This window comes from Alosa sapidissima, chromosome 1 (genome assembly GCF_018492685.1).
Source record: "Alosa sapidissima isolate fAloSap1 chromosome 1, fAloSap1.pri, whole genome shotgun sequence".
Taxonomy (NCBI): Eukaryota; Metazoa; Chordata; class Actinopteri; order Clupeiformes; family Clupeidae; genus Alosa; species Alosa sapidissima.
In genome coordinates, this window is record NC_055957.1 from 19,275,029 (window position 1) to 19,293,235 (window position 18,207).

An 18,207-nucleotide genomic window follows, 5' to 3' on the forward strand; every position below is an offset into this window, starting at 1 on the left:
CTACCAGTGCTGGGGCATCCCCTTCCATCTTCAGAAACCTCCTAAAGACCCAGCCCTTCTACTTATAGAAAAGTACTTTTAACAGCTGCACACTTATTGTACCACTACCTTCTTCCCTATTCTGAATACCCCTCTTCCACCTCCCTTGACTTCACTTGAACTGCTATTGTTTGCTGCACTAACAATATCCTAGTTGCACTGTAGGGCGTACCTTGATTGTTGTAAGTCGCTTTGGACAAAAGCATCAGCTATATGACCAAATGTAAATGTGTAACTCAAAGGCTACCATGATATACACCTTTGGAAGAAGTGCCAAAACATGTAATCCATATCCTGATATTACTATATACTGCAGTGGTCAAATCTGTCAAATCAGAAAATGTTGTTTTAAATATGATCAGTCAACCACTGCAGAAAATGTAGTTTTGAATATGACCAGTCAACCATTGGACACAAATACAGTCACACCCAATGATCACATTGGCTTGCGTAGCCCATTCTCAGTATACACATCTGATGTAGCATTTTAGTGTATGTACTGTAGACTATGTCAACATGTGCTCCTCCTCATGACAAAACCCACCGAAGTGTGTGGATAAATAACCACACTTATCCGATCTTTGTTGTTGAACATAATTCAGGCTTTGACAGCTCTGGTCCTGTGTGGACTGCTCTACCCACCTATGCCACTCCTTAAAGTATATATACTCTTTTGATCCCGTGAGGGAAATTTAAAATGCAGCATCCTGGTTGGTTACATAAGCTGGCTCTTTATACCAACACAAAGTAAATAAACTTACGGTAAGTCCACGTTCTGGGATGAAAGGACAATGTCAAGCTTTGTACATCATTAAGATAAAAAATATAGCCCACTTTATGAAAGGCATATAAATGTGGATGATAGCCTACCATATAATCTTTTAAATTATTATTTCTTCCCTTTTTTCACATTGATGGCCAGTCTGAATAGTGTACAGTATATCTCCTAACAGAGGCTATCTATTGGAAGTGTTAATAAGTTACCTACTGTATGATGTCACACATACTGTAGGCCTACCTCACATTGACCTGTAGGCTAATAAGTGCTCATTTGGCTCTTTTAAAGTAAGTTAGGTAGGTAAGCTGCATATACAGTGGGTATAATAAGTTTACATTTCATTAGTGTGCTAGTCTTAGGTATTATAATTTTATAGAACAGTATTTTCACTAGGATTATAGGGTAAATTATTGCAAAACCAGGTAAGCAACCTTCCAGGAATTGTGCAACCTAAAGTCAGATCTTTTGTGTCTTAGCTTTGGAAAGAATGAAGACAAAATATGTTCAAATATTTAAGCTAACATTTTATAGATTTACTTATATCAACATACAAACATGTCTATCTTCAAGTTTTTACAAAGTAAGGATGAAACAACTAAAAACTGTTATTACATTTATCCACACGATGGCACTGTGCACCACATACACCCAAAGCAGTAGCAGAAATGGAGAATATTTTTGAAGTAAAATGTAAAATTTGAAGTAAAATGTAAAATCACAATAATTATTTACATCTCAGGTAATTACTGCCAACCTCTTGATTCAGGGCTGAGAATTGGGAAGTTTGCTTCCACAAAAAGACAAATAAAATACATAGCAAGTGCAAGAATATTAATAAAGTCCAGAAATTGCTTGAATGCTGGCATAAAAAGAAACACAAGCAATTTTCTTTGTTATGTGTATTACAGTTAGTGTATTAAAGTTCACACATAGCTCATACCTTGACAGAATACCAAAATATGCAAGTAAGAGATGACAATAGTACAGCATAAAGACAGACACATTCAAGTAATGACTGCATTAAATAGATGTCAAATGTACCTGTTTTAGTTCATTATTATCAGCCTCAGAGTGTTACTTCCCTAGACTGATTTTTAAAGCAGAATATGGCAATTGTCCCACATACAAAACGCTGCACAGAAAGCAGCTATGAAGTTAGAAAAAGGTTCTACACAGAATCCGTCAAAAAAAAGTGATGTAATCTAAAGATCTCCACCATATATTCAGGCTTGACAGCTTTAATTTCAGTGTAGTATACTGTAACTGGAACCACAATGTCATTAGTTACACCTGTGCCTGCCTAATTAATGTCAAAATGGCAAATGGTGTTTGCAAGTTTATCTCCTTCAAGTTGCGCTGAATGACTTTTCGTCGGGTTTCGTTGTCAGATTTTGGATTAAAGAACTGAAACTAGAAACTGGCAATGCCAATCTAGCCCCTACTACTGAGAGTGCACAGCATTATCTATTTGCAATCAAGTTTAGGAGATTAATAAAATGTACCATAACTCAATGCCATTGCTCTCCATTTAAACTACTTTGATGTGCAGTTCATGCATTGCTCTCCATTTAAACTACTTTGATGTGCAGTTCATGCATTGCTCTCCATTTAAACTACTTTGATGTGCAGTTCATGCATTGCTGGCAGAGCTCTGGCGCAAGTGGCAGCAGTGTCTGTGCCACATTCGGAACCAGGTGCCCACAGGGAGCTGAGTTTAAATCTGACCTGATCCCACCCTATCCGTTCCCCATCCCACCCTATCTTTCTCTCCTATTCGCTTCCAGTCACTCCCCACTGCCCTACAGTACATGAATAAAGGCCAAACAAAAATAAAACATGCATTGCTGTCCCTTCTGCCAAGAGAATACACATGGCAATTAAGTCACATATATCTGCAGTGCTATCCCTCTCAAATAAATTGTAAAATGAATAACAACGCAAGCCCCCAGAACATAAATCCAACATTAATGATACCTCTGGATCTCACACACACAGCCTCCTCACCAACTGAGATCTAGTTATCCATTACACGCAGGCCCACTCCGAGCACCCCGCTTGCTGTGCTGTGCTGTGACGCGTCAGTGGAGCCACTTGGAGCTGGACGCCCGATTGCTGGAGGCTAGCGCCAGCCGTAGCTTCTGGCGGAAGGCAGGGATACGCTCCCTCTGCTGGGGCCAGTCCAGCACGCAGCGGGGCTTCAGCATGGAGCGGCGCAGCAGCAGGGCCTGCAGCTGGTGGTCACGCACCTCCTGCAGCAGCACCAGCACCACGGAGTCGCGGCTGTCCTCTATCCGCTGGTGCACCGCGTGGTGCGCCTTGAAACTGCACCGGGAGGAGAGGAGAGGCCATTAGATGACACAAAAAAAATCAGAATTCACTACGCTGAAAGGCCCGTTAGGCTACTTTTAGCGCTAAAATGCTATGTGAATGACTCTTAGTCAAAACTGTTGAGTCTTAAAGTAAAGTTTCTCCAAAATTTGCCAGTTAGGAGCTTTGTGAAAACAGACCCAAGTAAAGAACCAACCATAATTTGTAAGTAAGGCTACTGTAGGTCACAAGATTGTCATGGTGAGCATTCAGTAAGAAAGTCACTTAATGTTGCAATAACGGTACATACATCTTATTAATACCATTTAACATTTCACATATTGAAGAGCACAAGGTGATTCTAGTTCAAGCCACTACATAGACGTTTAGCTGACACTGGACAATCTGTAAACCAGCTAACTAGTCTAGATGATCAGCATGCTGTAAAATTATCATCCTACTTCAATTTCCATGTTCTATTTTAATCCAAACATACTTCAGAGCTTCACCTAATTCCCCAAATGTCTGGATTGCAAATTCTATATATGTCAGTTTTATTTGGGGTTTTGCTGTCGTGGTATTGTTCACTTCAACAATGACCGAGAAACTGAAAGATAAACTACTATTTCTATAATATACCATACTTTCTTTGCATCAGATATTCAGTATGTTATTCAATGCTGTTGAATTATTGAATATTATTCAATGTTCCACTTTAACATCACTTCCATGGAGGGCAGGGGTGCTCTGAAATCCATACAGTATAATAACATACTATATACTGTATATGTATAAAAAGATTCTTCACTACAACCTGTAGGCTACATCTCACAAAACAAATGTCAAAGAAAGCCCTGAAGAACTAAAACCTATTATTGGGGAAGTTGCCCAATACAACCTAGTGGTTTTCAACTTCAATAGGTTGTCCTTCCTCATAAAATCTCGTGATTTCTGAAAGGTTATTTTCAGATCTTTTGCTGCAGCACAAGTAGGTTATATTAAGAAATAAAAAAAACTAAGAAGGTGCATCAAGTTCAGTGTTGGACTACCAATAAGGTCAAATACTGTGCTGCATCTGGTAAACATGTGTTAAGTCACCAGAGAGTGCACAGGTTGATGCAGAGTCTTTGTGATGTACAGTACAGCTAAACAGAACAAATTTGACCAATCAGAAGGATACTCTCTGGAATTGTTTGAATATTTAAAAATAACATTAATTCATGCCAGGCTTATCCAGCTACATATGTTACTTTAAAAACATTAAATAGCTACCCCTTGATGTCACAATTGAACTTACTGTCGAACCCAGGAATCCTTCAGAAGTTCCTCTGTGACAACAAATATTATTTTCCTGGACTTTCTCATGTTGTTCACAATGGCTTCTAGCTGTGAGCGACCTGGTTCAGCATCTCGATCCTCCAGAAAGAATTTAAAATTTTCTTTCTCCAAAGGGAGCAGCTGATAGTCGACCCAACCACTGTCTTGTGCCGCATGGATAATGTAGCCATCATATTCATATCTTCCTTCCTCCACAGCCTCGTCCTTAAAGCCCAAGGTGCGGTTGACCAGGATACTCCAGTAAAACTGGATGCGCCAGCCCTGAAAACGTACCAGGAAGGCAGAGAACAGCAAAGCCAGAACAGCAGTGCTGTTCAGAACATAGAGTGCCTGGAAAGGTGTCATATCCTTGCAGGATTGAATTTCAAAATTCATGATGGAACGGTTGTAGTAAGCAGGTGGCGTGTTGCAGATATAGTCTCCCTGGAGGCCCAGGACGCTGGCGTTCAGGTACTCAACAAACCACAGGATGCTCTCACAAGTGCAATCAAAGGGGTTGCGTTCCATGTTCAGATAGCTTAGGTTAGCAAATGCAGGCTGAAAGACCTGTTTAGGCACCGATGTCACCGTGTTCTTCTGCATCTGAAGGACACGTAAAGATATCAGATCATCAAATACAGGCTTGTATAGTTTGTCAAGGATATTCCCACTAAGACTGAGCTCTCTAAGGTTGGTTAAACCCCGAAAGGCATCCACTGGAAGCTCATCCAGGCCATTTGAGTCCATTTGGAGGATGGTAAGGTTATGTAAGGTCTTTAGGAAAAGCACAGGACCACCAGGGTTTGCGTTCTTCCAAAGCCGAGCCAGGTTGTTATGCTGTAGTTTCAGGATCTTCAGATGGATTAGTCCCTCCAGTAATCCTTCATTGATGTTGGCAATATTGTTGTTGCTGAGGTCGAGCGATGTAAGGTTGACCAGGGGCTGGAAAGGTGATGGTTTCAGGTCCAATGTTCCACTGATAGCTTGGCCCAAATAAAGAACTTTCAGTGTGGGCACATTTATAAAAGATTCAGGGGTCAGGCTAATCTGTTGCCTGTTGATAGAAAGATCTATTTTCTCCACCTGTTGAAGACCTTGAAATTCCAATCCTGACAGTCTCTGACTAATGAAGTTCTTTGCAAGCAAGAGAGTGGTAAGATTTCCTAAGCAAGAGAAGGCACCTGGGTTCAGATTTTGGATTGCCATATAGGATAGGTTTAAGGTCTTCAGAGGTGAACCTGCAAGAGCGGCAAATGTCCTGTTAGTGACAGTTTTCATCAGTGATGTGCTCTGGCTCAGATCCAAAAATGTTAAACTGTGCAGACCAGAAAAAGGTAATTCCTTAACGTCTTTCATGGAGTTTTTCCCCATGTACAGGAACTCCAGCTTTCTCAATGGCTCAAACGAACCATTTCCCACATTTCCCTTCACTGCATACCATAAATTCAACCAGCGCAGGTTCTCCAACCCTTGAAACGTCCCATTGTTCAAATTCTTCAGGTTGTTCTGCTCCAATGAAAGAGAGCCCAGATTGCTGAGGCCTAGAAATGACCCATTCTCAATATGAGCTATGCTGTTCATGCCCAGGTCCAACCTGGTGAGGTTCGTAGCGCTGAGCCCGGTGAGAGTGGTGTTACTGAGCGAGGCTTGCTGAGTGCTCCTGAGGGAGAGGTCCCTCAGTGCTGTCACAGAGAGCTCTACACACAGCTTGGAGATGACCAAGGGAGTGAGTTTACTGTTGTCCAGCAAAAGGGCTCTCAGGCTGGAGAGAGGTTTGAAGCAACCCGGTTCAATCTAGAATAGAAAAAAAATACATTTCATTATCATTCAGACAAGAGATTACCACATGTTATTTGGGAGAACTGCTCTAAAACAAGTAACTCAACGTGTTGACAGAATATTTAAGCTCTGATGTTCAACAAACTTTTCTGTTTCCAATTCTGAATGGTTCTGAATGGTTTTCTCTTCTGAATGGTTCATGATCCGTTTATACACCAGGATGTTAAGATTGTAGAAATAGCCAAGGAGAATCTTAAGGAGGTTTTTCATAATAGCCAACTGAATAAAACATTTTGCCAACATAATTACTTAATATTGGATCAGAATTACCTTCTTTCTGAAACAGGCCATAGGTCACACAAACTTTTAACATCCACATAACTGCAGTTAATGACTGTATCATCATAAAATCTTGGCTACCAGTGTGAATGTAAAAACTGCAAGTTGTATGATATGCTCTGAGTCACTCAATCTGCAACTAAACGTCACTGTGATATGCTGATCTTGTCTGCTAAACTGCACAAAAGGGCTAAATAAATCGTACTTGGGTTTTGATTTTAAAGGCACAACTTTCTGTCTCACCGTTTGTAGATCTGCCATTTTCATAAGCTTGAGGACTTGAAGGGAAGAGTTTTTGAGAAAATAAAAGTCGTCCTTCCCCAATGTCGCAATTTTGTTCCCCGAAAGTGCAAGGGTCACTAGATTCACCATTTGGGGTTGATTTCCCAACTTCACTGATGCCAAGCCATTATTAGACACATCCAACCATGTCAAACTCTGCACAAATCAAAGAAAGAAAGACTGTGTTCACAACACAACAGGTGCAGTACATCATATTTTTTCAACAATACATACACTACCGATCAAAAGTTTGGATTCACTTAGAAATTTCCATTCCACTCCATTATAGACAGAATACCAGCTGAGATCAGTTGAATTGTTTCAGATTACATTACCGGTATGTGCTTACATAATTGCAAAAGGGTTCTACAATGTTTTCAATGTTAGCATTTTAAAATGATATCAGATTAGTAGGGGCAGCCGTGGCCTACTGGTAAGCGCTATGGGCTTGTAACCGAAGGGTTGCCGGTTCAATCCTCGACCAGTAAGAAAAATGTGGGCGGGGGAAGTGGTTGAGCACTGCTCTCCCATGCCCACATCCACGGCTGATGTGCCCTTGAGCAAGGCAGCTAACCCCTCACTGCTCCCCGAGCGCCGCTGTAACAGGCAGCTCACTGCTCCGGGTTAGTGTGTGATTCTCCTCACTGTGTGCTGTGTGTGTTTCACTAATTCATGGATTGGGATAAATGCAGAGACCAAATTTCCCTCACGGGATCAATAGAGTATACTTACAGTATTTACTGGAGATTAGAAAACAGAATGTGCCTTTGGAACATTGGATGAATGGTTGCTGATAACGGGCAATGTAGATATTGCTTTAAAGATAATTTCTTTCATTTTAAAGGCCATTTCTTTGTACAACAGTCGAGAACCCTTTTGCAATTAAGCACATAATGTAATCTGAAAACTGCTACCCCCAATTAAAAAAAGAATGCAACTGATCTCAGCCGGTATGTGTGGAATAGTGGAATGGAATATTCTAAGTGACCCCAAACTTTTGACCAGTAGTGTGTTTGATGGTCAAAAAGGTTAAATAATAATAAAAAAAAAAATAGCTGCTGGTACAAGGTGCTTTATCTTAAACCTTACATCATTTGGCAGCACAGTGAACTACAGTATCTTGTATGAATCACTGAATAGGCCTTTATCACGGCAGCTGAAGTAGGAAGTGAACAGCCCTGTTCCTGTGTGAGCACAGGTGTTTCTAATTAAGTGTCAGATTCGGTCACAGTTACTTAAACCAGAGGCCTCGTTAATGTTTTTAGGAACACCTGTGGTTTGCCTGCCAACAGGAAATTGAACAGCCCTGCTTCAGCTACCGTGATAAAGGCCTATAGAAGTTGATTCTGGAACAATAATGGCCCAGTGGGTGGCTATTGGCTAATCAAGGCCAAGTTATGCCCCAGAGGATACACTGTCTACTGGGTCACAAACACTGATTGACCTCACCTGGAGGGCAGCGAAAGGTTCGTCTTTAAGTTTCAACCTGTTGTCAGCGAGGTTAAGCTGAGTCAAATTTGAGCATGAGTGCAAATCTTTATTCTGCAGTATGTGAACAACGTTGTGTTGGATGCTGAGGTTCTTGAGAGAGGGGAGGCTCGTGCACCAGCTTGCATCCATTTTAGCGATACTGTTGTAGCTCATGTCTAGGTGTCGAAGAGCAGGGAAGAGCAGCAGAGTTGCCGGGTTTAGTGTCCTCAGCTGGTTGTGAGACACATCCAGGCTGGTAATGTTTCTCGGGAGATCGGATGGGATTTCCCTCAATCCCAGATGGCTGCAGTCTGCTGTGCCATTTTGCACCAAGCAGGTCGTCCTTTTAGGTACAAGGCCAAGACAGGGGGCAAAAGATGACATGCACCCCACCAGTAGAACATGGATGAAAGACAGATTCATTGTAACAGGTCTGTGCAAAAAAAGCGAGAAGAAAATTAGCCTAGAAACAGTTTTGCGAACAGTTTGGCAAACAGGGAGTAGCCTACAGTAAGAAATAATATGGCCTACCATTTGACAACTTACTTGGATTTCTGGTTTTCCAGTATGTTTTGAAATAGACTGAGACTTTTTAGTTTATTTTTGTTTCGTCGAAGCTTGTGTACACTGTAAAAAATGAAAAGTTAGGACTGTCCAATTCATCAAACCATGTTACATTACAATTACATGAAATAGTTCAATGAAGCATCCTTATTGTGTTCAAAAAGTCATTCCGTTTTTCTAATTGAATCAAGTAAGGTAGGCCTAGGTGTATACTCATGTTTTTTTCTTACAAACACAAATGTGTTTGTTTACGTTGAACTGAACTGACAAGTAGTGAACCATTAGCCTAAGGCAAATTAACACACGGGAGGCCGTGGTGTCACCATTTCATTGTGTTCCCATGAGCCTTTACAAGACCACTGAGATATTCATGCAGCTAACAGTTTTGCCAAAAGTTTTCACATGCATTTCTTAAAGAGGGTTATGCTTAGCATGGGCGGACTGGCCATATGGCATACCGGGCATTTTCCCGGTGGGCCGACGCACCTTTTGGGCCGATAGAATAGGCTATATAATTGAATCATTTTGGCCAACGATCGGCCCAAAGGAAGGACAATCAGTGGTCCACTGGTTACATTTCCATATTGACACTCGACTGATCCAATAACAGCTCACGTCAGGCCCCACCCCTCGCATTTTGGCCCAGAGCCAGGATTTTGTGAGCCATCAGAAGTTAATCGACGTTGCACAAAATTGCGGCGGGTGCCGGTGTTATACGGTAACTGGCTTTCATGTTAACTGGCTGGACTGTTTACTTTGCCTCTGGAGTTAACGTAACCGCTCCCTTCTTTTGCAGATGTGTTCAGCTTATGATTTAGCCTCCGATACCTGGTCGCAGATTCGTCTGTTTAACTCAAGTTCAAATAGAAATGTTTGTGATGCTCCACTTTGTTGTTTAATAAAGTTTTACAACACGATGTGTCGGCGTTGGAAGTGTCAGGTTGTCTGTAGTAGGCTAGGCTACGTACTTCCGGTCGATTTCTTTTCCCTACAGTACTCCATCTGGAATAGGTTGATTCACGCTCGTTTACTTCGGCAGTTGGGCAGCCGACCAACCAGTGAACAGAGGGCGTCCCTGAGAGCGATTATGTACCCAGGCATGGTGTTTCAATTACTACGTCCCCGCCCCTGAAGCAGATCGCTTGGAATACATCAATGTAGGGAGCGAAAAGGACTTATACTTATGAAATCTTTGAGCAAATGTAAATAATAGTTTAGCCTATTAACAGGAGTGTCATGAACGAAGTCACAGTGGAGTAGGATGTTATATCGTCAGCTAAACTTTAGTCACAGATTTTGTCACTTGAAATAGGCTACGAACGTACCCGAGTCAAACTAGTTTAATAGGCTACATGGTCGGGTCAAAATCGCTATTTTTCAAACACTAAGAAGGCTCGACATAACTTGAAACTTTGATCGAAGCATCATCAGTGTCTCTACATATGAACTCGAGCATTAAGAACATTGTTCGTGTACACATAATTTACTAAAAAAGAAAGATTTTGGACAACTCACTCCTTGCAAGATGGCAGCGAGCAGAAAAAACAAGTGAGCTGTTCAAAACCTCTCTTTTAGTAAACTCTGTGTACACCAACAATGTTCTCAATGCTCAAGTTCATGTGTAGAGACACTGATGATACTTCGATCATAAGTTCATCATAAGTTTCATGTTGTGTCGAGCCTTCATTGTATTTGAAAAATAGCGAATAGCGATTTGACGCGATTGTATCAAAAAAGTAGTAGCCCTATAGGAATCCCATTCAAAAGGTCATTTCACCCGAAAACGACAACGCATACAAGCTTAAAAGTGGCGCTTTGGACATACTTATGCATTTATATGAAAGTTTGACTTGGGTACATTCACAAAACACTATATGATGCATTTTGGCGAGAGTTACGCAGATGAAACGTGTGATTGTTTGCTGATAAGATGCACCCGTGCTTGTTATGGGCGTGCTGCAGAGAAACTTCTCTGTATGACGAAACGCCGGTTGTTAGTGATTGGTTCAAAGGAACTCCAATGATTTTAAACCTCAAACTGTGCCCTCCCACCCGGAAATAAACGAACGCCTATGGATCTAGGCCAGACTCTCTGCGAAGTCAGAGAGTCTGGTTTCCAGGCTATGAATATGCCACCAAATAAATAAAACTAAATAAACTCCACGTGGGTCTCGAACCGCTACTAAATTAAATTGCTATCTGATATCCCGACATCAACCTGCTTGCGCCACTAACCAGCTGATGCTTCCCAGCGAAATTAGCCATACTTATTTAGGCTATAGGCCTACAAGTAAAAGAGGTCACCTAGTATGTTATTGTGTTTGTAGCAGGTTAACTCAGTGGATCATGGTAACTGACTACTGTGTTATCTTGCAACGTTGCCCAAGCCATTTAGACCTTTAAAGTATAGCCTAGGCTTAATGGGTTCTACACTCTTAACCCTTAAAGGAGTACCGGGAATGTTGAGAAATGAACATTCTAAAGAATATCTGGGTTCATTGAATTCAACATAGAATTTTAGAACCTTCAATTGTTGCGGAACTTAGAATGTTCAAAAACCTACACCTTTAAGGGTTAAAACAAATGCGTTGTCCCTATCTGGACACAGAGATGCGTTAAAAAGACAACGCAAGTTGTGTGGATTCAATGCAAGTTGTGCTATTTTCAACACATTTTGTCCAACAAATTTAAAAATGAAACAACACAAACTTGTGTGGTCCCTATCTGGACACAGAGATGTGTTAAAACAACGCAAGTTGCGTTGTTTTCAACACATTAATTTTAAGAGTGTACGTTTCACTGACTGCTGCAGGATGCCCGCGGCCACCTAGTCTATCTTCAGCCTGAAGCATTGCTGGTCTAAAAATGTATAAATAAAAAAAAAAATGTGAATGGCGAGGATTGAACCCGTAGGCTAGACAAGCGTAAATGGAGCTTTAGGCCTATATCACCGCACCATCCTATTGCGCCACATGCAACTTGTCATTTAAAAAAAAATATATTGAAATATAATTCCAATACACCTAAAACTTATGTTAACATGTCAGAAACACGAACGTAAATAGCCTAGGCCTACGTTTGTCTTGTTATTTGTGACTCGCAGTGCGCAAATTTTGTGTAAAATGTGGACACGGTAGACTTCTCCTGCACGCTGCAGTGTGCGTTTTAATGCGTGTGTTTCATTGAACTGAATTCTAGAAAGCATAGACTGGACTAGTGGATACAAAATTGTCAGGCAACAGCAACACAAATTACTGACGGTGGTCAGTTGTGATGTGCATTAGGTTAATATGCAGATTATTGTTTTGTCATTCGAGTTCGAATCTCATAGTTGAACATTTTTATTTTATTTATTTGCTGGCATTGATAATCCTGTGTTAGAGACACTTCAAGTAGGAGGCCACAGCCTGGCAGCAATCAGTGAAACGTTTGTAAACTTAACCATGTTAGGCTACTTTGAAGGCCTAAGTAAACGGCTTGGGCAACGTTGCAAGATAACACAGTAGCCAGTTACCATAATCCGCTATGTTAACCTGCTAAACACAATAACATACTAGGTGACCTTTTTTACTAGTAACCTAGACCTAGTGGATATGGCCAATTTCCCTACAAAGTGTCAGCTGGTTAGTGGCGCAAGCAGGTTAGTGTCAGGTTATCATACACGCTGTCAGTTTAATTTAGTAGCGGTTCGAGACCCACGTGGAGTTTATTTAGTTTTATTTATTTGGTGGCATATTCATGGTCCAGCGCATGTAGCCTAGCCTACTACAGACAACCTGACACTTCCAACGCAGACACATCGTGTTGTAAAGCTTTATTAAACAACAAAGTGGAGCATCACAAACATTTCTATTTGAACTTGAGTTAAACAGACAAATCTGCGACCAGGGGCCTGTTGCACAAAAGCAGAATTAAAACATCCGGGATAAGTTACTGAGCTGCGCTCAATGAATCCAAAACAAGAGCGTACAGGCTTAATTGGTTGCACAACGAGCAAGCCAGGATGAGGAGACACGGATTCATCAAGCCAGGTGAAACCTATCCTGGATAAGTGCGTGCTCACGGCTCCCTCAAATAGACCCCGCCACCGATCACAGATTCACCATGGCAACTAGAGCGGCTTCATTGCTTCTTCTACGGTGTGAAGTAGGTAGATAGCCTTCTCACAACAGCAACAAACAGCAACACCTCTGTTAAGGAGAATATTGCAACTAGTTCCGCGACCACCACGCGTTAAATGGTTAGGCACTCCCGTGACGTCACATTGTCGCATGACAGGTCGGGAATGGCGAGTATGTAAAAGTTAATTAATGATCACAAACGTTTAAATAATGACAGTGGGTCTAGGTATATGTGATAACAATGTGTAGTGGGCAGTGGAATAACTATTGGTTTCCGTTTGTGGTGACTGCTGACTGAGATAAGGGATGAGATTAAATAGATCCTGGAACTTAGCCTGGTCTGGAGCAGGCTAGCTCCACAGAATAAATCGCCATGGTGATTTATACCATAACATATCCTGCTGCCCCCTATCCCACTTTTGTGCAACTGGATCACAAATAATTTGAGCCAGGATATCCAAGATATCCCGGCTTATTCCATTATCCTAGTTTTGTGCAATAGGCCCCTAGTATCGGAGGCTAAATCATCAGCTGAAAACACCTGCAAAAGAAGGGGGCGGTTACGTTAACTCCAGAGGCAAGGTAAACAGTCCAGCCAGTTAACATGAAAGCCAGTTACCGTATAATACCGGTAGTGACAATAGAGTGTCCCAGTGACTTCCGTTTTACTTCCGCTACAAGGGACCTATCTTTCAAAAAAATATGAACGGGAGTTAATGGAGAGATAACAATTATTTTTTGGTCCAGTTTGAATTGTGCCACGAATTTCACATATGATGTGTGTGAATTTAAAAGATAATTTTTCACGTCAAGAAAGTACTGTTGTTCGATAGACTTCAAAAGTTGGTTTTGTGCGAATCCGCTCAGTGGACTACATCTCTCGTCTTGAACGATGTACGTCACCAACGTAATTAACGATAAGATTAGCTGTTATATGTTGCCTGCAACATCACTTAACAGTATCTAATGTACAGTCTATGGACGAATACAACTTACCTGATGTGTTTAATCCTCTGACTCTTGGTATTTTCATCGGCAAGGAAAGCCCAATTAACCCTTAAAGGTGTAGGTTTTTGAACGTTCTAAGTTCCGCAACAATTGAAGGTTCTAAAATTCTATGTTGAATTCAATGAACCCAGATATTCTTTAGAACGTTCATTTCTCAACATTCCCGTCACACCAGTGTGACAATCTTGTCACAGTGTGCTTGTACAATCTAGTGTGGTTGTGAATGAGCTAACGTCACTAGCGCGACTGATGGGTTTGTAGTCGTGGGAATTAGATCTTTCACAATGTTGTAATTCAGTAGTTACGAAACAAACTGCAAATGTCTTTACATGAAAATTTGTCAAAAATATTGACAAACATCATATGGGTAATTCAAGGCACAAGTCAACCGGGACCAGAAAATAATTTCTTTTTCGCCATAGACTGGCGTTCAAAATTTTTTGAAAGATAGGTCCCATGGAGGCAAATGGAAGTGGTGTCACTGGGACACTCTATAGTGCAAAAGTAACACCAATGCAGAAGCTTAAAAAATACAATATTGCAAGTAGGCTAGCATATGTCAGCAACATGTTGAAGTTCATTGAGTTTGAACGAGGATGTACTGTAAGCAAGCATACAGAGGGACAGTGAGCAGGTGGTGGAGCCTAGTTGAGGCTACATGATAAGAACTCAGTGGTGGAGCAGGTAGGCTGTGTGTGACATGCCATGCTGACGATGATGAATATGATGACTTATTAATTGCGATAATGTAATGATGTGGTTATGATAACGTAAGGCCGTGCTGTGTACGGAAATGTAGCTACAAAACATCAAGTCATATTCATGCACAGCCAACTAATATAGTAGGCCTAACCTATACGATAGGCTACTGGAAGACATTAAAGATAATTAGTTAATGTAGCTATAATGTTCCAAAATGTACCAGCAATGTAGTATAGCCTACAGGAATAAAATATTCCCAGCAACAGCCCTGTTTATTTTGTGTTGTTTCAGTTGTCCTACAGTGATTAACGTCTAAATCTAGGTAATCTAATCCTAATTTAGCTCTTTACACATAGGCTTCAGTAACTGTTTGGTGCTGCTGTCAGTTGAGCATTGTAGTTTAAATGTAGCCTATTGAATAATTTGAAATGATACTTTGAATTCAAGCAGAAACTCTTCTTTAATAATTGTTTGTATATCCTAGGCTACTTGAATATGGAGATCATGTAGGCCTACTCCATGGCTACCTCTGATCAGTCAGATAGCCAATGAGGCCTAGGCCTATCACTTTCAGTGCTCCATGACGGTTGAAAATATATGCATATTTAAGGGTAATGCAAAGATTTTGTATTTAATTAGGTGCGCCCGACCGATTTGAGGTCCGCCCCTGATGCTTAGAGACAAGTAGAATTTGGAGCCGAGTTGTATGCTTTGAGATGAACCATGCTTTGTTCCTACTATGCGTTAGGTATTGAGCATGCACAAAGTATCAGTGGTTTTCAACTTCAATGAATGCTTCTTAATAGGCCTACTATGGTAGCCTGACGAGCTACTATGGCACAACATATTTAATTTAATATAAACTTAACTTAATCAATTTCACTGAAATCACTTGATCAAATCGGGGTATCACAGCATGAATCAATTTTGTAAACCTAGACATTTCATTCATGTGCAACCGATGTAGCCTAGCCTACATGATAAAATCAAGTAGGCTATTCCAGCGATTCTTTATTTCAGTGTAGGCTTAAGCAATAGCCTAAGGAAGCGAAGGTTATTGTCATAGGCATAAACTGAACACCCCAAAGCATTCGATTGGTGAGTGGTCCCTTTACGAAAAATAATGCAATGCATTTTGTCAATATCTACTGTATACTGCATTCACGAATATGAAGAGCAATGAATTCCTCAACAGTTATTTTTGTAAGGTTTTGTCTGCAAAACCTAAACAAGCAACACAATTAACTAACATTGAAGTTAATTGCCAAGTTATCTTACCTTTAACATTTTACATTTGAGTTAAAGTTAAATCCTGTCTGTTAATGAATGTTAGCTCCAATATTGTCGACGCGGGATAACGCAGCCTGTTTCATGGAAAGTGAAACTAGGAGGGAGGCGGGGTATTTCACTGGACGATTTTCAGCAGCTGTCACAGATCTACGACGGAGTATTAGGGCCAGACATGAAGAAAAAAAATATTTTTGCCATGGCGAGATTAAACTCGACATGTTGACTTTAAAGTCGACATGTCGACATTAAACTCGACATTTCGAGAATAAAGTTGAAATATCATGTCGACTTTAATCTCGACATGTCGACATTGAACAGCTCGGGACGATTGAAAAGGAGAATGAATGAAACATTGCAGTTTTCTTCGAGTGCAACAATGATTAGACATACATCATGTGGACAAAACATAGAACATATTAACCTCCGTTGCTCAGCCAAATAGCCTGCTTTCCTGTTATCACGGGGTTACAGGCTAAATGCGATGGTCAAAAGTAAACGTCGTAGTTTATTTATTTATTGTAGGCTTATTATTAAAGAGTGTTTTTCATCTAAAGGTTCAACTTCATGCTTATGCACTAGACTAGGTATACTAAGTGCTCTCCCCAATCCCAGACTTTCACATTGCATGTGTGTTTGTAATGGATGCAAAACAGCCTGAATGTCTATGGAGGGATGAATGAAGCTGTCCTCCAGACCAGGCAACCCCATGTAGGCCTATAAGTAAATGCACACATATTCCCCTCACGGGATCAAAAGAGTATAGGCCTATATACATATCTGTGTTTATAGCCTCCTATATGTATCGCAGGTGAGACATGGAAAAGCAGTTTTAGAAAAATTAGTTTTGCATGTTAACTGGAGAGTGACGGCCTGTGGGTCATGAAGGGCAGTTATTTGGATGTGCGGTGGCCTTACACGTAAAACAGAGTGAAATAACATTTTGTAGCCTACTATACATTATATCATTGGAAACATGTATTATTCTAGCTATATAATAGTGCATGGTATAACCGCGAGATACAGCGCTTCACGATGACTGCAATGAGAAGACGCAATGAATACCTGCAATCTAGCAATCTATCTGAAATAACACCTATTTGAAGTAGGCCTATTATTCATGTCACATATTGTGTGTTAGTGTAGGCTACATAGCTTAAACTGTAGGCTATGTTTAAACTTTATTTCGAGTTTAATGTCCGCATGTCGACTTTAAAGTCGTCACGTCGAGATTAAAGAAGATAACTTTATTCTCGAAATGTCGAGTTTAATGTCGACATGGCGACTTTAAAGTCGACATGACATTTCAACTTTATTCTCGAAATGTCGAGTTTCGAGAATAACATGTCGACTCGACATGTTGACTTTAAAGTCGACGTGTCGACATTAAAGTCAACATGTCGAGTTTAATCTCGCCATGGCAAAAATATTTGTTGTATTCATGTGTGGCCCTAATACTCCGTCGTACAGATCTGATGATCTTCGTCGACATTATCATCATCACAGGGACAGGGCAAGGTGTGGATGTTGTGTTTATATTAGCCTATGTTTTGTCATTGCCATTGCCTCTTTTTGGGGGGAAATGAAATTCCCACTTCCACTTCCATCTGCTTTCACAACATAAACCACGAGAAATCTGTTTCACTTCCTGTAGGCCTACCCCTGGAAACATTCATTTTGGCGGGTGTTAATAAAAACTTACAAGCCAGTTTGGCCGGTGATGCATGAGGCATTACGTGCATGATAGCCTACATAAGTCTCTGTTCTCGGTCATATATCCCCCTGGCAGTACTTCCTACATTTCCCATGACCACTGTGCCGTAATGCTACGTGACAGTTTCCTACTCCCATTGGCTGCGCGCAGTTTGCAGTTTGCAGTGAAATCTTTTACTGTATGAGTGAAACCAGCGCAAAGGGAGCGTCTACCAGAAAACTCAAGGAATTAGAAGAATGAACGGAGCCAGAGCAGAGCATAGACTGAAAGAGGAGGGAGTTAACCAGTAAAGTAAAGTAAAAAGTACATAACACATGTACATAACACAAATACATAACACGTTACGAATTATTAACACGTTACGAATTATTAACACGTTACGAATTAACCAGTAAAGTAAAGTAAAAAGTACATAACACATGTACATAACACAAATACATAACACGTTACGAATTATTAACACGTTACGAATTATTAACACGTTACGAATTATTATTACG

General features: G+C 40.7%; 1 protein-coding gene across 1 annotated transcript; it reads right to left on the bottom strand.

Moving 5' to 3' along the window:
• Positions 1 to 1,320: 1,320 nt before the first annotated feature.
• On the bottom strand, positions 1,321 to 16,079 carry tlr3 (toll-like receptor 3). Its single transcript, XM_042065746.1, has 6 exons — positions 15,985 to 16,079; positions 8,858 to 8,938; positions 8,291 to 8,744; positions 6,803 to 6,997; positions 4,422 to 6,235; positions 1,321 to 3,139 (listed from the first exon to the last, which is right to left on the bottom strand). Exons 3-6 carry the CDS (start codon positions 8,732 to 8,734, stop codon positions 2,896 to 2,898), a joined length of 2,697 nt encoding a protein of 898 aa, XP_041921680.1. The 5' UTR covers positions 8,735 to 8,744; positions 8,858 to 8,938; positions 15,985 to 16,079; the 3' UTR covers positions 1,321 to 2,895.
• Between the last annotated feature and the right edge of the window lie 2,128 nt (positions 16,080 to 18,207).

Excerpts from the sequence above, each read along its gene's own strand:
- tlr3 (XM_042065746.1), bottom strand. The coding sequence starts at position 8,734 with ATGAATCTGTCTTTCATCCATGTTCTACTGGTGGGGTGCATGTCATCT. Across the intron at positions 6,998-8,290 it reads AACCTTTCGCTGCCCTCCAG|AGTTTGACATGGTTGGATGT; the intron begins GTGAGGTCAATC and ends TGATTTGTGCAG. Across the intron at positions 6,236-6,802 it reads AAATGGCAGATCTACAAACG|ATTGAACCGGGTTGCTTCAA; the intron begins GTGAGACAGAAA and ends TTTCTATTCTAG.